General features: G+C 39.6%; 1 protein-coding gene across 1 annotated transcript; it reads left to right on the top strand.

Annotated features, from left to right (window-relative positions):
• The first annotated feature begins 10,630 nt into the window (after nt 1–10,630).
• On the top strand, nt 10,631–18,257 carry LOC120292979 (serine/threonine-protein kinase STY46-like). Its single transcript, XM_039311642.1, has 15 exons — nt 10,631–11,111; nt 11,739–11,845; nt 11,989–12,108; nt 12,775–12,829; nt 13,481–13,591; nt 14,026–14,076; nt 14,902–15,071; nt 15,145–15,252; nt 15,758–15,831; nt 15,945–16,120; nt 16,443–16,538; nt 16,874–16,954; nt 17,040–17,093; nt 17,532–17,666; nt 17,962–18,257. The coding sequence occupies exons 1-15, from the start codon at nt 10,971–10,973 to the stop codon at nt 18,037–18,039; spliced, it is 1,557 nt and encodes a 518-aa protein (XP_039167576.1). The 5' UTR covers nt 10,631–10,970; the 3' UTR covers nt 18,040–18,257.
• Nucleotides 18,258–19,758: the final 1,501 nt, after the last annotated feature.

The following is a 19,758-nucleotide window of genomic DNA, read 5'->3' as shown; positions in this document are numbered from 1 at the left end:
AAGCTGAAAAAAATAAGATTACTTTATTATCAACTCACAAAATCACGATTAATATACAAAAAAAAATAGTCATCCTCGCGTCTACCCATTTGCTTTACTAAAGAATAAACCTTCAATTCTCAAAGCATATGCTTTCTTTGGGTTCATCTATAACCTCGTGCCTATTGGAATATGCAAAACTAGGAGCTGGATAAGTAAATGCTTGATTTCGCCATTTTTGTTTTCAAATTCAATCTTACCGATTTATTTACCGAATAAACGCGGAATAAACTTCTGATCCCATGACACGTGTGAATGTTCCATTTCAACCACCGCAGGCTGTAAATGTCCAGTTCAATACATTTTTTTCTATTTTTCGAGCCGACATTAACAAGCTTATTCTAACTGCTACTCCGATCAATGTTTGTCGGGATTTGAGTACGTCAGCCTCATCTTTTGATTTATTATAGTATTTTTTTGGTATAAACTTGGAATAAACCTTGAAACAAAGTGACGATACTTTGACGCATTATTGAGATAAAACTAGTAAATTCAAACGCTATTGTTGTCGCTCTTCACTTGGTTAGTGATTACCAGCTTTGAAACTTCTCTTTAATTATCTTCGGATGCATGCAATAATTATCATCACGGTGTCAACTAACCCTTAACCATCATCTCCGGGCACACGGTACTTTCAAGGTGCTTTATTCCTTTTAAGGATCTCGGTCATGTAAAAGTTGTAGCAAGTAAGTTATCACGATGGATCCTCGAGTAGTAGAAATATATGCTCTCCATGGGACCTAATTAAAACGTTTCTTGTCCGGCAATGGCCTCTTCTGTCAGATGTTTTAACAATATACCTTATATTTCTTATCTTTACCCATTTTTTACTTAAAAAAGAAATCTGTGAATTCATGCTTTTTCACGAAAACAAAATTATCCAAAAAGTCGATGAGCGTGGAGAAATGCAGCTGGTGGGGGCTATGGGGATAAGTTAATCTAATATTTGTTTGGGAAAAAGCCACCAAAAATCCCAAACTTTGCCTGGTGTGACACATCTACCCCGAACTTTGTTTTGTGACGTGAAAAACCCGAAGTTTCTAACGCGACACATTTACCCCATTAAGGGTATTTTCGTCTTATTCTTTTTTTTTTTTCTTTTTCTTTTTCTTTTCTTTTTTTCTTCTTCTTCTTTCTTCCCTCCGCCGGCCATGGTGGAGGGAAGCGGCGTCCGGCGGGAGGCCCTCGCCGGCGTCGGGCGAGGTCGCCCTCGCGGCGTTCGGCCCTCGTCGGCGTCGGGCGAGGGCCTCCCTCGCCCAGGATCGGGGCGAGGGCACCCTCGCCGCGTCGGGCGAGGCCTCCCTCGCCGGAACCCTCGCCCGACGCCGGCGAGGGGCCCGCCCTCGCCGACACCGGCGGGGACCCCTCGCCCGGATCTGGCGAGGGCGGCTCGTCGGCGTCGGGCGATGGCCTCCTCGCCAAATCGGCGAGGGAGGCCCTCGCCCGACACCGGCGAGGGGCCCCGCCCTCGCCGGATCCGGCGAGGGCGGCCTCGTTGGCGTCGGGCGAGGGCACCCTCGCCCGACGCCGGCGAGGGCCCGCCCTCGCCGGATCGGGCGAGGGCACCTCCGCCCGACACGCGAGGCCGCCCGACGCCGGCGAGGGCCGCCCGGACGCCGGCGAGGGCCGCCCGACGCCGCGGCGAGGGCGGACACCGGCGAGGACGACCCTCGCCCGACGCCGCGAGGCAGTCCTCGCCGGACGCCGGCTTCCCTCCACGGGCCATGGCGGGAGGAAGAAAAAAAGAAAAAAAGTAAAAAGTTTTTAAAAGTAAAAAGACCAAAATGCCCTTATGATTTAGGGTAAATGTGTCACACAATGAAAGTTCGAGGTTTTTTATGTCACAAATAAAAGTTTGGGGTAAATGTGTCACGTTAACAAACTTCGGGTTTTTCACGTCACAAAATAAAGTTCGGGGTAAATGTGTCACTCCAAAGCCAAAGTTTGGGGTTTTTGGTGGCTTTTTCCCTATTTGTTTTGATTAAATATTAAAAAAGGGCGACGACCAGGAAGCACGGGCAACTAGGAGCGAAACTCCGCGAATGCGCATCCGCTTGCGTGCTCGCCCCGTCTCATCTCGCGGCGGCTCCCACTCGCCGCCTCGGCGGCATGTCAGGCTCGTGTTCCGACGACACGTGTGCATGATCAGGTGCGGCCCCACTCACGGTCTTTCGGTGAGCCTCTCCCCTTATCCAGTAAGAATAAGAAGAAGATACGGAGCAAGCTTTTCACCGTTCGATCGATTACGATTCCGTAGAGGATATGGCCACCTCACGTCCTACTAGAGATGAACAGGTTTCCAATCCTGTCCAATTCCACTTCGGTTTCCGTAGAGGGATATGGTCACCTCACGTCCTACTAGAGATGAACAGTTTCCAATCTGTTTAATTCCACTTAAAAACTAGAAATTGGATTAGAAAGATTGAGAATTGGATCGATCCAATCTAATCTAATCTAATGAAATCGATCACTTAGCAAAAAAATATTAAAAGTTCAAAAAATAATAAAGTTGTCACTATTTTTAAGAAATTGAAATAGATATTTTTAAAAAAGAGTTGGTTCGGTCTGTTGGTCCAATTCCTCTCATAAAGGCTATTGGACCGAAAATCACAAGTTCCAAATGAAATTGAGAATCGAATTGATGCTCCTGAGAATCGGACTAAATTAGTGATCCGATCAATCCAATATATCCCTAGTCCCTACTCGCTCTTTTATTATTATTTGAATGCCTCCATCGTAAATCGATTTGTACAGTTAACAATCGCAACGATTCTTATAGAATCTTATCAAATTTGATGAGATATCGTGAGATCTCGTATTATGCGAAAACATGTACATCTAATAGAGCAATTGACCTTTTTCGAAAACAGGGTTACAAGTACATGAACGTCATCCAGATGCGAATAAAAATAGGAGAATGAAAGAGAAAAAAGAAAAGAAAAGGTGTACTATAAAAGTTGGCAAGTTAAGGCTTGCGGTTACTTATCCAATTGAGCAACCGAAATGTCGGGAGACTACCGCGGCCCTCCTGGACCCTGCCGCACCGGAACCCAGCTCCCCCTGGAATACTTGGCCCTTCGTCACCCCAAGGGTCGCCGCCACGTCATCACGCCACGTGGCCCTCTCCCGCCCGACCGGACCGGCCTCGTCGAGGCGAGTTTCCTCGTCGCAATCAAACGTGCATTCAAATCAGGCAATTAAATTCTCACTTTCTTTGACTTCGAAATCGCACTTCCCCATGAGTCGGGGCCTTCCCGCAATTGGGCGGCAATCGGCATCTTGCTGCCGAGCAAAGTTGCCTTTGGAAATCATCAAGCATCTTATCTAATGAATTAAATAAGAGATTTTAAAATCCTATCGAGGGTTGCAACTTGCGACGGGCGTAGCAACACGGTGTCGTCATTCTCGGACACTAGGGAATAATTTATTTATATCCTAATTAGCTACAAGGTTAGGGCAAGATCCACTTGTAAGTTTATTTGCCACGTTCCACGAGCCCCTCGGACTGGGAATAAACTGAGAATAAACCCTTTTCGGCCATGTGCGTCGCTTTTTCATGATCTAAATTTATACTATGATATAACCTGCGAGTTGAAAGCAGTACAAGCTGGGTTGGATAGGCTCGGTTAGTTTTATTTATTGTCGTTTCTCATCCATTTCGAATGAATTCGCATCGAATTTTTAACTCAATTAAAATAGATCTAAATGGCACATTAGACGTAACTCGAATCTAAAGTCAAAAGTGATGCGAGTATGCTTCCCTTTGTTACATTCGCATGGAATTGAAATCTCGGAACTAACCTAGATAAAATATCTTCCTACATGGCTCATGCTTTCATCACTTGTTGTTCAAAAACTCCACGCCTTATATTCAACCGTCGTGATATCAAAGAGATTAATCACGGTTAAACCGGCAAAGATAGATCTAATCACGAGGGTTCCCCTCTAGTTGTCATGGCATATATGTGGAAGTTATGTCACTAACTAAATGATAGACATGGCCCGAAAAGTACTAGTGGGACTTTGTTGTTGTGTTCCGTGGTTAATGAATGGAGAGTTACGTACTTTGGTACACTTATTGCATGTGAGACCAGATCGCGAGGCCTATAGCACCAAAGATGACTACGGTGCTCAAAGAATCTCGAGAACTCGATCGAGAGCAAGTAAAAGAAAACTTAAACGGTCACGGTCAAAAGGCACAAAAACATGAATGGTCCAAGGTTGAGGTGCGAGGGCATCGAACTTACTGCTTATAACCATGTGTCGGGTTGCACGCAAATCATGTGTGTTTAGTCAAGTAGGTTATCGCATAATTAAAATAAAGTTTGGCACCTAATTATTGACTGACAAATATTTAAATTTTAAACGCGTGGATAATCAACGGCCAAACGGGAACATTAGAAAAACATTAAATTCCCCCGAGCCGGACACGTTTCGCACGCCAACGGGTCCCATTCTTAAGAAAATGAATTGGCCGCGGGGACGGATAAGTGTCGAAATATTATTGATAAAAAATGACGAACCAAAAATTATTTAAATATAGCTCACTAACGTTCGAATTCTAATTATAGTCGCTCATCGAATTTTGTCCGATTAAATTATTAATTATTTTTGAATCGCCAACTCTCTTTTTGAATTGCTTGCCAATACTTAAATTGCCTTCTCAATTTTGCAACATTTTTTTTTTTACCAAGTTACTAGTTTTTATTTACCCTTATCAGCAACCCTAATTATATTAGGGAGACTATTGAATTTTCTTCCAGTTAATTACCACATAATATTTAGATTAGCAGCTCAATTTTCTTCTGGTTACAAAGTTTTCTTATCTTTTCGCCAATTTTATTTACCTTCTTAATTGTGTTTATATTTACCAACTCTTATGTGAAGCTACTAACTTAATTTTAGTGATTTAGCAAATTTTCTCTGATTAAGTTATTCACTACTTATGGGTTACCAATCTCATCTAAAATTAGTAACCGACTACTTATGGCTAGTATCACAGGACTAATAATTGGTAATGCAATCAGAGAAAAGTTGGTACAACTCTAATTGAGGTTAGTAATATCTGAAAAATGGTCGGTAAGTTTAAGAAGTTAGCAAGGTAAATAAGCTTGGTAACTCAATAGAAAAGTAGTAGAATTAAAAAAATAATAAATAAACCTTAGTAAGCAGCTCAAATAAGAGTCGGTAATGCAAAATTAATCGGTAAATAAATTAATAAAAAGTTGGTATGCACACAAATAAAATGTTGATAATTTCGTACGATAGTCAATAATTTAAAATTATGGTAAGGGAGATACATGATACTTTGTAAAAGATAGAATGTTCTTTTTTTCCTACTAAAATAATACAATTTTGGCTGGCCGCCGGTGCCAACCATGGGCAAGTCCAGTGGCCGGCTAAAAGGAAGAAGAAGAAGAAGAAGAAAAAAAAAGAGAATAAGAATAGAGAAAGAAAAAAAGAAAGAGAGAAAAATAGATTCTATAAATTGTTCCCGGAAACAATTAGTTACTTTTTATTTATTTTTTTATTGTTTCTATTCCAAATCTATTATTGGGAACAAAAGTTTTACCAAACAGGTTTTTATTATTTTTTCGTTCCCCGGAACAAAAGAACAAAAAAATTTGTTAGGGAACATAAACAAATTTTAACAAATAGGCGCTAATTCCCGAGCCAAACCGGTTTAGCACACCAAGATGTCCATTAACAATAAATGAATTAGAATGCTAACGTTTGATCATTAATTTCATAGCTTTCCAATCAAGTTTTATATTTTTATTTACCCTTGATTAGCAACCCTTACATATTACTCATTGTTCGGACGTCACTGATTATCTCATGTGTGACAGAAGTGGGAGGCCTTTCGCACTAGAAACGATTACGGTGCTCTAAGAATCCTGAAAACTAGTTTAAATCAAATGTCATGTCCCACGCAAGTCATGTGTGCTCAGTCGTAGAGATTATCGCTTTAGTTAGAATAGTGTTTAAAACCTAACTATTGACCGACAAATAGTTAAACCCGTGGATAATCAATGGCCAAACGCGAACATTAGAAAATCACGAAATTCCCCCCAGCCGAGCACGTTTAGGCCGCCAAGATGTCCCATCCTCGAGAACTTGTTGATAAATTACTAAAGTGTCTTATTACGAACTTTTGTACGCCCTCGCCAAGGTTTATTTAAATTATAGCTCACTGACGTTTGAATTCCACTAACTGTCTAGATTTTAGTGGCTTGTCAAGTTTTGTCCGATTGAATTGTTGATTATTTTTGGATTATTTGTCAATGCTTAATTGCTTTTTCTTTAATTTGGCAACATTTTTTTAACGAGTTGCCAACTTTTATTTATCTTGTTAAGTAACTCAAATAAATAAGAGTTGGTAACTCAAAATTAATTAGTAACTAGATTAATAAAAAATTTGTATGCACTCAAATAAAATGTTGGTAATTTAAGGTTATGGTAAGGGAGATAAATAAAACTTTGCAAAAGATAAACTGTTCTTCTTTTTTTCAGTCAGAAATAAGACAAGTTGGTAATTGAAAAAAATAAATAAAATAAACGTCAGTAATTAACTCAAACTGTAACGTAAAACTAATGAATACCTTAATTGGAAACAAAAAAAAAAAAAAAAAGAAGTTTGATAATCACCCCAGTAAACGTTGGTCGTGCATTGCTCCCCCTGCCCATGTAAAATCGATTGCCACGCAGATCTTTAGCTTTCGTTACTTCAGTAGGGACTCGAAAGGGAAATTAAAAATCAGTGGTCCAGCGGGAGGAACGACAGTGTGGCCAAAGAAGAAAAACGGGGTGCCAAAACGAATGAGACATTTCACGGAATGGTCCCGAAAGGCCGAACAATTTCACTGTCGGATTCCAACTGTTTTCGATGCGAAAAGATCAACCGGATTCAACGGTTCGGATAGGAACATGCGAAATGGAATTGCATTTCAAAGTTTTCATGCTTTTCTAGTGTTTTGAGTTTTGACACTTAGATAAGTAGGGAAGGCTGAAGTGTTTTTCACGATCCTCGAAAGCATTTTTCGCAGTGAACAAATCGGTGGTTGTTGGAAAAAGCCTACAAAACTGGTCGCGATCGAAATTCCATTTTTGCCATGTTACGTTGCATTGTCTCTCCGTCCATTTGGTGGTCCTCCGTCCTTCTCTAGCTCGCGTCCGTATTGCCCCGGAATTCGTTTTGATTCAAATGCCATGATTGCCTCATCTCTGTCGGTACATTACACAGGATATTTGTATCCTCGATTGTCCCGCGCCATGAAAAGCGATAATCATTATATTACAAGAGTTACCAATCTATTTGATTCTAGCATTTTCGGGAGTTAACTGTGATTTTGATTGATATTTCTAAATTATTATTCTTTGATTGAAATGCTGGATTCGATGTAGGCCTCCCCGGCCTCATTTAATTTAGGTCTTCGACAAAATGGCACGCTCATCTCGACAAAGAAGGGAGCAATTGATGGACACGATCGACTTACGATGATTCTCACAAGATGACCTGAGGAAGATCATTTGATTTTGTTCTTCCATCAAGGTGTAAAAATGGCTCTGTCGACGTGACAGTTGAGTACTCAATAATTGCATTTTTCAATACATCTTTTTCATCGATAGTCAATATTCTAAAACTCAAAAAATGTACATATCTGGGTGCCCTCGTTAATTAATAGGTTAATATCACAAAAAAAATCATAAACTGATACAAATCATTTTTTGAACACTCAAAATCTTAAACCGATATATTCGTGACAATGCTTATTCTCATTCGTTTTCGTTAAATTGATCTAAGTAAATTTTATTTTATGGTCAAATTTAACGAAACTAATAAATAGTAAATTTATCACAAATATATCCATTTTGGGATGTAGGTGGTTAAAAAATGAATTTTGGATGAATTTATCACTTATGCATTAATTTTAAAATTTTGTGATATTAACTCTTAATAAAGACTCTTTTCAATCCAACGGCTGGTGGCACAGCTGGCTTAAGTCGCTCCCACCTTAATCAAGCTTTAGGTTCGATTCTTCCAACGAGCACAATGTTAAGCGTCCAATGTCTTAAGTGTGTTAGTCCCCCTCCACATATAATCGAAAGCCCATAAAATGTGCCAGGCTGGATCCTAATAAATTAAAAAATAAAAAGATTCTTTTCATCTTTTACAAGATTCCAAATTGAATAGGAGAAATATGAATTTGCTTTCCATTCAATTTTTCTTTTGATTTTTTTGAGCGAAAATGTGAGGAATCTCCCCGAGATAAAATCGGGGCCCAAATCGGAAGGCACGACTGGGGAAGTATCTTTCTCGGACCATGAAAGATATCCTCGGCGCGCAATTACTCATCTGCCCTCGCGGACCGACCACTCATCCCCCTTTTCCACTTCTTTTCATTTTCCAGCATTTAGGAGGGGGCCACGTAATTATCCGGGCCAACTTTGAAGAAAAATTTGCATGCGGCCTTCTCGGATTTATCTTCCCATCGCGATCGCTGCTATCGTTCGGGGCATTATCGTCTTTGCGCTGCGAGCTTATCCGGATCTTTCGCTTGGTACTTTATCAAGTGGAGAGTGCCGAGCAAGACATATTGTTGTTGGTCGGCCGTAAAGAAAGTTTGGACAAATAGCGCGGTACGAATTTTATGCGACATAGGATTTAGGTATCCAAAACTAATGATTGTGCTTTCTGTTTATATTATTTGAAATAATTAACCGATAAAAAATTTCATTACTAACTACAAATTATATTTATACGTTTTGTTGGACGATAGGATTTAGGTTTCCCAAAATTAATGATTATGTTTTTGCTTATATTATTTTAAATAATTAATCGGTAAAAAATATTTCATTATCAATAAATAAATTATATTTATATATTTTGTTGGATGTGAATTTTTTGTTCGGTCATTATTGTAAGCTACACAAGAGATTTTTCCTTTAAGAAAGTGTTTTTCGAATCATTTATTATTTCTTGAAACGGATGCGCCTTGAGATGGAAGCTATGTGTCCAAGCATCAAAGGGGGATTTTACATGTTGCTTTATTAAAGTTGCGGGCGAAATATTGATTCCTTAGAAAATTTGTGTTGTTTTGCTTTTGTCAATCTTTCTAGGATTTCATTGATTTTAGATGCTCAATTTGGTCGAAATCATATATATCGCATGAAAATATTCATTAGACGCGAAGTGAGCATTCATGTATCATGTATCTATTTAGAACCAAGCCCATAAGTTTTATTTGGCTACACAATCGCTGCTCGACGAGTTTTCTTTTTCATCCAACACAAAGAATCGAGAAGTACTTCGTTTTCCCTATTTGGGCTATCAAAGAGAATTTGGACTTGATTTATGCAATTAGTAAGATATTTAAAAGGGTGTATAATTTCCCTTTTAGGGTAAATTTTCTCTGTCATATAAGATAATCTCAGTCAAATTCAAAATCATATAATGATTAAATTTCTTTGCTAGAAGCCGATCTTAGTCCAATCATCTAACAATACGAGCATAGGCTCAATATTATATAATATTTAAAACTTTTCCTATTTCCTTTCGGGTGCTCAAGATGGTAAGGCAATTCATGAAATAAATAATCTGTAACCGTACTCTAGGTTTTCCACTCAAGCAAGAGCAAGATTAATTTAATCCCAGCCCGAAAATTTAAACAAAATCCCGAAATTGGTAAACACTAGATGAGCCTGGATGGAACGTCCACGTCAGCGTCCCACCCACCGAAAATTTACCTCCACGGGCAGCACGACAGACCGCAACGCCGCCTGTAGAGAGAGAAAGGGAGAGAGAGTAGAGAGACGATGATGCCTCGTCGGGTCCTGCTCCTCCCTCGCATCCACCATCGATTTTCTTGCTTCATTTAAGCTCCCCCGCTGATCTGGTCTCCTACGTTGTATCTGGCAATAGCTAAAAAGGGGAGTGGTGGGGGCAGAACCGCTTCTCCGTCCGGTTCCCGCATTCGTAGCGCGTCTTTCTTGGGTTTTGGCGTGCGTGTGTGGGGGTGTTGGGAGTTCTTTCTGGGCGTTCCATGGTGACGATGGAGGACAACGAGAGCTGCGGAAGCCGGGTGCACGAGGCGTCCTCCTCCCCGGCGAGGAACCGGGGGCAGAGGCAGAAGCAGGAGGTGTACGGCGAGATTCTGCGGCGGCTCAAGGAGTCTGGCCTCGAGGAGCCCCATCGGCCCGGCTTCGACGACGAGCTCTAGCCTCACTTCAATCACCTCCCCACCCGGTAAAACCTCTCTAGCCCAGCCCGGCTCGGCTCGGCTCGCGTCCCCCACGCCGTGCCGCCGCGTTGCGCCCGCATTATGGACGAGGCCGTGCGCGGCACCGACGTTTCGCGCGGCACGTTGCGGGGGCGAAAAAGTTTTTTTTTTTTTTTTTTTTTTCTGGTTCGCTTTTTCGGGTTTTTTCGCTTCGGAGATCCGTGTCGGGTTCGCCGAGTTCTTTGCATTGCGGATTCGCTTCGTGTTTTGCTCTCTCCATCGTCTCCTTTGATCTCTCGAATTCGCTCGCCTTTCGGCTTCGCGAGTTCGCAGCAGCTGGGTGAGCTGCTCGAGCTCTGTGTGGTTTGGATTGGTTTCACGTGAATTGGTGGGTGTGAAGTATCGGGCACTGAGTTCTGGAGAATGGAGAAGATACCCATGACGCACTTTACTCGTTTATCCAACTTTTTTCTCTTCTTGCCCTCTACTTTACTCTTTCCACACACTGGCTTGCGCCCTCCTTTTGACTTGTATTCCTCTTCGTACGCCATCGAGATTTCGATACTTGATTTGTGTTTTTCCGGAATCTCTTACCTTTTCGTGGGCAAGAACGTTTCCCGTCTCTTTTTGTCATCTTTAAATTGCGGGTTCTTGATTTCTCCGTGTTTCGATAGTCCGTCAGCTTGTGTTCGTTTTCGGGTTTGATAATGGATGGTGATTCCTTTGGACCCATACAGATATGCCTTGGATGTCAATGTGGAGCGGGCGGCAGATGTGCTTCTGCACAAGAGGTTGCTGCATTTGGCTCACGACCCGGCTAATAGACCGGCCATCGAAGTTCGCCTGGTACAGGTAAGTTGGGCTGATCGTCTCCTGATTATACATGTTGTAGTCTGCTTATCTTCATGGTAAAGGGCTCAGACACTATGTTACAAAGACATCTATAAAATATCGAGGGCATGCAACATGTAGCAGGTCATGCATGTAGGTCGAGAACTCGCAATTGCTATGTAGCACATTTACGTTGACCAGTATTTATAGTGAGTCGATAACCAAGTGTTCACAAGCTCCTGAGTTGCTTAATAATTTAGCCTACAATTTCTGGTACGTAATTGTATTTAAGCTAACTAGTGGAAGTTGCAGCGCTTTCTGCTATTTGCTTGCTAGCAGAATAGTCTTGCCTCACTTTAATCAACGAGAATAGCCAGTTCTCAAGTTTCGTCTTTTTTCCTCCTCTCTGTTTCCTTTTTTTATTCCTCCCATCTACTCTCAGCATCACAATTTCGGTACTGTAAAAATTACAAGTGTAAATGTTGGCTTTATGATATGTAAGGGATCTGCATCCAGTCTTGCCTTGTTGCACCCGACCTTTCTCAGACCTATCCTTTCCATGATGCTTCTTGATTGGTAAATAATTGGCGGTTCTTCCAGGAATTACTTCCATGGACAGATTTATCAAAGTAGAATAACTTTCTCCAGGTTCTTCCTGCACCTGAGGTGCATTCAAATGATTCCATCCATTCAGGTCGTTCCTCAAATGAAGACGTTACTACCCTTGCTTCAGTTAATCATTCCAGTAGACAAAGGTATTCTTGCAGACCTTTCAAAGAAAGAACTGAATGACTCAGTGATAGTATTTCCTCGATGGATTGATGCCTTTTTACTTTTATCGTTTAGATTTTGTCGTGTCTTGGATACTAATGACATCGTACTCTAATCTTTCAATCAGCATTCATCCACCACCTGCCTTTGGGTCATCACCAAACCTCGAAGCTCTTGCACTTGAAGCTAGTAAATCCCTTGCTAAAGATGGCGATAATTCTGTTCATGCTAATGCACAGTACTCTCGGTATGCACTCCTGTCTTGAACTAGCTCAGTCATTGTAAATTGTTAAATTGATTCCCACGAGGATACTTTATAGCTCGTAGTGATGTTTCTCTGGGAATGATGATTGGATTTTGCTTCTGTCTCATGTGCACATCGCACATGCTGTAGTTGAGTTGCATGGTACATGCCCCGCTTCCCCCACTCTCCTCAGTTTTCATTTCTGAAGTGTTTCTTAACAGACATCAAGCAGCTTGTATAATCCCTTAAATTGTCTTATTAATCCAATGTAGTTTGTTGAAGCTGAGTAGCTTAGGATTATAGATTTCCAGAATGGATGAACTTGACAAAATCTTTTTATTGTAGGTTTAATGTTGTCATTGTTGCTTTCCTAAACCTTCTTGTACCCCGTCAGGTGATTAAAGTGCCTCAAAGTGCCTTTTGCATCCGACCCACTTTATTGTCCTTCTTGTCTTTTTTTCCTTGGTGCTTCCAGAGCTTAAATTGGAGTTATTAAAATAATTGTGGGCACATTTGTTCGTACACATTATGCATGTTTAACTGGACCTGTTATGAAGAAGATGCAATGGTCCTTCTTCCCATCTTACCTAGTTCTAGTTCAGTTTGTAGAGATATTTTAATTATGGGCTCTTTTGTGCAACTAAAATGTGTACATGATCAACAATGTAGGCCCATGCATGAAATCACCTTTTCAACTGATGACAAGCCAAAGCTTCTTAGTCAGGTACCTGATTTTGGCTTTTAGAGAATGCTTACCTTCTTTCCATCTTAACCTTAGAAAGAAATGTGGAATATCTTTACTGCGTTTCCTTTCGCATTTACCATGGGCTGGCTATACCTGTTGCTGTAGGTTGACTGTCAGTCCACCGTTCATCTATGAAGGTGATTTGTCCACTTTAACATTTCTCTTGCATGGTGGCAAATTTCTGAAAATGCCTTGAACACAGGCTCAATTGTTGTGGTCTTCTTACTACTTTTCTGTTAATATATTTATGTTCTGTTGTCGTCTTGATGGAAAATGCATTTTATTAAGTTCTTGCATTGCATCAGAGGACACTTATCAAGTCCTCTAAATATCGTTGATTATAACTGTAGTATCATACTGAGTGTTGCATTTGTTCATACGATATTGCATGGTTTAACTGAAATCTCATCCATAACTGTTTAGCAAAAGGGGATCCCATTTATGTATCAGAGTGTTCGGTTTTGCTTGATGAATATGCTTATGCAGTGGGACCTTACAGTCTCAGTATCAGTTTTAATTGAGGACAATGGTCCTATCACGTGATGCACAAACATGTGACATTACTTTCTTTGTCATTGTAAGTGATATCGCTAATTCCTCAAGCTTATTGCTTTTGTGAAAATTTTGCAGCTGACATCCTTACTTGCTGATATTGGACTGAACATCCAAGAAGCACATGCCTTTTCCACAGTGGATGGTTATTCATTAGATGTCTTTGTAGTTGAGGGTTGGCCATATGAGGTATCTATCATGATGATTATCTTTTAAAGTCTACGTCGAGACAATTGTGACAGTGTTGTCATTGCATCTAGTGAGATTACCACCTTTTGTGGGCTTGCCAGGTTTAGGAGCTTTTGCTTTTCTGATGACAGACATTTTAACAATGTCTGCTCACTGTAAAGGTTAAAGTGCTCGTCTAGACAAGCATTATAGAAATATATACAATTAAAGCTGTAGAAGGCGTAACTGTAATTTTTGTGATAAAAGGGCAGTTCTGTTGGTGTGTTCTGCCTTAGAGTTTTTACACTTATTTATAGAAAGTGAGTTGAATTATTTTCACTCACTTGAGTATCATATTGGATGATATTCTTAAGTTGGATATCCTGTTTTAATGATCTTTTCTACTATGGATAGAAAGCACAACATGATTTTCAATGGAATGCTTGGACTTGCAGGAGACAGAGCATCTAAAGACTGCATTGGAAGAGGAAGTTTTAAAGATTGAGGTAATTCTCTTAGATTTTCCATACCGAGATTTTTGGTGTCAATGGTATCTGAAAAAGGAAGACTCAATGTTTTGTGCATCTAAAATGTCAGCAAATTATACCAATTGGCAACTTCAGTTTTTGGACCAAAAAAGCATGAAACCACTCATAACAAAAGGAAGTCCATTACTATGCATTGCAACTTCATTATTCAGTGCTCTCTGCATTGCCCTCTTTTATGCATATTAGTTCCTGTGAAGTAGACCTTGCTGTTGTACTAGAGATAGGTGGTGAAATTACAACTGATCGAAGGCTATGAAGTCTCTAATCAAAATCAGGTTCATGTGGCTTTGTTGTCATGCTCTAAGCAGTTCTCTTCGTAAAGGTAAATGAAATTGGTTTTAGCTCTTAGAAAATTTGTTTGTGCTTGATTGGATGGAGAAGAATATTTTGGTGGACCTCTTGCTATGGATTCTCAAGGGAGAAGCCTCCATCTGCTTTCAATTCTGGGTGCTCGCCCAGTGACATATTTAAATACATCATATTTTTATTGTTCATGTGGTTTAGGATGAGAATTGATCAATCTGGAGAAGATCCAAACTTTGTAAATATGTCATAGAGGTCGATGCAATCGATTTTTCGTTGTGGGGATGCTAGTTAGCAAAATGTTCACTTTGGTAGCGGTGGAAGGCTCATAACTATTCTCTGACATAACTAGTGGTTAAAATCAAAGACATGCAGGACTCAGGAATTTTGTTTTTCCCTTTGAATTGGTGACTTGAAAGCTAATTCATTGAGTGTAAAAGTGAACTTCCTACTAATTTTCATTTTTGCCTTGCATTACAGAAACATTCTTGGCCAGAACATTGTCCTCCCAAAGATGAGCTTCCGCAGAAGGCCATCAAATTGGAACCTGATCATGTTTCTATACCAAGCGATGGAACTGATGTTTGGGAACTGGATCCAAGATGTCTCAAGTTTGAAACCAAAATTGCATCCGGTTCATATGGTGACCTGTAAGTAAATGAACTCGTGGACAGATAAACTATTGTGCAAAGATGTGCTCTAACCTTTGTGTTGGAACCTCAGTTACAAAGGTACATACTGCAGTCAGGAAGTGGCTATCAAGGTTCTGAAGCCTGAACGTGTAAATTCAGACATGCAAAAGGAGTTCGCACAAGAAGTTTTTATTCTGAGGTTTGTAACTTTAGCCTAGGAATTCACTTGATAGTTTTTCCAGTTGGTTCAATCAGAATTGCTGTGCATCTTTTGTGAATGCGTGTGTGCTTAACTTGTTTGGGCCTGAGCATGTTACAGTATCGTCTGTAATTTAATGTGTGGATTCTTCGTAAAGTCCATTTCTGGAATTCTTGTAGTTTGCATTTTCTGTTACACCACAGTATACACATGAACTGAAGCATTGAGACGTCATTGTGTATTGTGTAAATATATGGTCATATTTGTTCATAATCATCACAAATTAAGTAGTATGCGGAATTTTTTCTAGTTTCACAGTAAATAAAATTTTCTTCTATTTCTCTCCTTCTCATCGGTCTTGTGAGAGGCCATATTACATGTTGATTTTGGAACTTTCCCTCTATCTTCATCTCCTTTCTGCACACACTTATCTGGCGGCTCTCATGTAGATAAATAATTTTGGTTTCTCTCCCCATCTTCTTATATGAAAGTCATCATCATTCAGGAAAGTGCGGCACAAGAATGTTGTGCAATTTATTGGTGCATGCACAAAATCTCCGAACTTGTACATTGTGACAGGTAATAATCCATAATGGGAGATTTTTTGCTAACTTTGAGATTTACTGTCTATCCTTGAGATTTACTGTCTATCCTCTATCTGAGATTGCTTTTCATCTTTCATCCTTTCCCAGAATTTATGTCTGGTGGAAGTGTATATGATTATCTTCATAAGCAGAAAGGCGTTTTCAAGCTTCCCACCTTGTTGAAAGTAGCAATTGATGTCTCCAAGGGAATGAATTACTTGCATCAAAATAATATCGTTCATCGGGATTTGAAGGGTGCCAATCTATTGATGGATGAAAATGAAGTAAGGCAATTGATCATGTCATCATTTGTGTTCCTCATGGTTTATTATTAAATAGTCTCATTGCATTTTTTTTTTAAGAATGAATGTTGTCTATAGCCACAAAATGTGGGGACCATGAATACCTACTCATGAATTATCATTTGTCATTTAGGATGTTTTGTTCTGGTATCATCCTTTTCTGCCCACATCATTGTTGCGTTTAAAGTAATATGAAATTCTGCCTAATTTTTTAAGGACTTTGTTGGCACTTGTTAAACCCACAATTATGGACATTTTGTCATTTCCAACGAATTGACTGTCTTGTTGTGGCTTTTCTTGGCAGGTTGTTAAGGTTGCTGATTTTGGGGTTGCCAGGGTGAAAGCACAATCTGGAGTCATGACTGCAGAAACTGGAACATACAGATGGATGGCTCCTGAGGTTATTCCCCTGAAGTTTTTGGATGTGGATGTGGAACTATTTAGCAATGATTTTGCCTCCATTATGTTGATCTTGTTCATTACTCCTTGCCTTTTGTTCTGTGAATTTCTTTACTTGTTCATAGCTTCTCAGAATTCATCGCTTTTCAATGGTCGTTCATTCTGGGATTTGCTAAAATCTCACATTCTTTCTAAAATCTTCATCTTTAGAAATCACCTCAATCATCTAGTATTCTAGGACCCTCACACTTGGGAAATGGAGAGAAAGTGCTACTTTTCATTTTCCGGATATGTTGATGTGGTATTTTCTTACGCCCGTTCTGTTTTGCATCGAAGGTAATAGAACACAAGCCTTATGATCATAAAGCTGACATATTCAGCTTTGGAGTGGTCTTGTGGGAGTTACTAACAGGGAAGGTAATATGAGTTGAGTTCGTTTAGTCCTATGCAGCGTGCTTCAACCATTTCCTTGTCATGATATGTTAGCATTTCTGTGTTCCAGCTTCCATACGATCACTTGACCCCATTGCAAGCAGCCGTTGGAGTGGTTCAGAAGGTACAGTATCAACCATTGCCGATAATGTTATAATTTCGTATCACCCTTGAGTGAGCCTGAGCAGCTAGTCAGTTTTTATGTCCTATTAAGCTCTTGTGAAGTTTTCAAAGTTCCGCATGGAGTCCCTTTATCAGAAACAAATTAATGAAATTCTTAGGCATTAGGCAAAATCATGTTTATGAGTTATGCATCGACATCAAGATTCAGGATGCCAGGTCCTCGCTAGCCAGATAATTTCATTGTTACCTGTACATTTTTGCGGAGCGAAATATTTCTTTATTGATAAAGCTTGTGTTTTATTTCAAATCACATCAATATTTGGGATACCACAACCTCACTAGCCAGAAAATTTTCTTGTTACCTGTTATCCTCTTGTGAGCGAATTTATTTATTTATTGATAAAGCTTATGCTTTATTATCTTAATACCCATACTTCAGGGTCTGCGGCCTGCAATTCCAAACGACACCCATCCAAAGCTTGTGGAGTTACTGGTTAAATGCTGGGAGCAAGATCCAGCTTCAAGGCCCGACTTTTCTGAAATAATAACTATCTTGCAGAAATTTGCAAAGGAGGTGAGTTGTTAGTCTGCAGTTTGCAGAGGTGGCTCACATTGTGACCACTGATGCTGAATGTTAATGAACACGATTTATCTTAAAAAATTTCTAAGGTGGTAAGCAAAAGCACGTGAACATGACCATTGGACATTATATTGCTTTCCATCAAAATTTGTGTGATTCAAGAACCTTATTTCCCTAACCTTGGCTTCACCCTAGCTGCGGTCTTGGCTTCTTGAGATCCTGACCTCTCACCCGAAAGAGCTGTAACCCTGTTTGGGCAAAATCTCACTTTGAATTATGACATGAACAGGTTGGAGATGATGGAGAGGATCGGCGGAGGGAGAAATCGGGGGGATTCCTGTCTGTGCTCAGGCGAGGGCATCATTGAAGGGTGCAAGGGAGATAGAATTATATTTTAATCATCGGCTTTGTACAGTATGGGTCCACATGATGATATATTATCTTTCCATAATCTCTTACTATTTTTTTTTCCCTTCTCAATTTTTGACGAGTTAATCCATAATGCAGTATTAATCCTAGCATCGTCTAAGAAAGGAAGCGACATTGGATTGAGTGTAGCTAAAGGATTTTTTTTTTTTTGTTTCATTTGCGGCTATACAATAACAAATTGATGCGGCGAAAACACTCATCATTTTCTATTCTAACGAAAAAAATGATCAGCGGGGTTTTGGTTTTTACCAGATAGAGGTCTCTTGGAGCCTCCGTGATATTTAAGTGTTTAACATTGCATGATGCATTTGGCATATAGACCTGTTGGGTCTGGTCTTTCTGTAGCTGCTGTACGAATGTCGAGTGCCATTTGAACTAGTTCACTTGTGCTGAATGATGGCCATCGGCTATAGCTAGATATCGTGCATCGTGTCTGTCGTCACAAGGAGACTGCAGCATTATGGCTTCCGCCGAATCTGGGATTGGACAAGCCAGTTTAACTGGCATGGCAATCGTGGTAGTGTCATTGACAATTACAGAAGACTACTGCCTTTCCCAGTTATCAGCAAAAATAACTTGCGCCGTCATCAGATAGACAACTTCCAAGACAATTTCTAGTTCAAGTCTCTTCGTCAGCGGATTGGACCGATGGTAAGCAAGGCAAACCGGAATAAATTTGCTCTAAGTTTTTGTGTTGAACGAGACTCGGCTAGAAAAAACGCATTTGCATTAGAGCCTCACGGTGGCCCTTCTTTGTTGCCTCATTATGCAACATGCACCTTGTAGGGTCCTACAAATCTGCGCCCCAGAAACCAGGTCCTTATCCGTGACCGGTAAAGTTTATCTACGATATTTGCACGATCTTTTGAAGTGTTCAGATTGAGAATGAATTTAGAGGCGGCAACTTTCAACACCAACAAGATGGTCGGCCTTGTCGTAAGTTAAGTAGCATCGACTAGTGACACTGTACAACATGACATGTTGGCATTTTATTTCTTAAAAAATAGAGAATTATGATACGTTGTGATACGTTATACATTAATTATATATTTATATATATAATAATAAATTATCATTTTTATGATTATTTCAATCAAATTAATTTATTTTAAATTCACAAATAAATAAATAAATAATATATATATATATATATATAATGAATTTACATTAAAAACATTAATCCACAATTTATTAAAATCATTTATTGTTTCAATTTGACAAATTCAATTCCATTCCAATAATTTATAAAATTTGGAAGAAAAAAACAAGCAATGTATGTTTTGGACTTGCATGTGTATCAAAAGAGGAGAAAAAAATTGAAGGATGAATTATGTATCACGAAAAATGAGAATTAAAAGAGAAGAGAAAACTACATTTTTCTTCTTTTTCCATTTATTATTTATATTATCATTTTTATTATTTTTTCACATATATACATTTTTATCTCTCATTTATTAAAAAATTTTAAAATTAATTCCACGTGTTCGAAACTCAAATGTCGGAATTTCAATTCTAGTTGTGGAGAGTGTCGGGAAAATTAAATAGATATCTGATTTTTCAACACGTGTAAACAAAGTGTTGGAAAGTGTTTGAGAGTGTCAGAGAATCTCAAACACGTGACATAATACGAAGTTCTCGAAAAGTGTTGATACTTCAT

Source organism: Eucalyptus grandis, chromosome 4, assembly GCF_016545825.1.
Source record: "Eucalyptus grandis isolate ANBG69807.140 chromosome 4, ASM1654582v1, whole genome shotgun sequence".
In the NCBI taxonomy this organism is placed as follows: Eukaryota; Viridiplantae; Streptophyta; class Magnoliopsida; order Myrtales; family Myrtaceae; genus Eucalyptus; species Eucalyptus grandis.
This window is presented reverse-complemented; position numbering and strand designations above follow the sequence as displayed.

Coding starts and splice junctions, on each gene's coding strand:
- LOC120292979 (XM_039311642.1), top strand. CDS start 10,971: ATGGTGATTCCTTTGGACCCATACAGATATGCCTTGGATGTCAATGTG. Junction 11,112..11,738: donor TCGAAGTTCGCCTGGTACAG/GTAAGTTGGGCT, acceptor AACTTTCTCCAG/GTTCTTCCTGCACCTGAGGT. Junction 14,077..14,901: donor AGGAAGTTTTAAAGATTGAG/GTAATTCTCTTA, acceptor CTTGCATTACAG/AAACATTCTTGGCCAGAACA.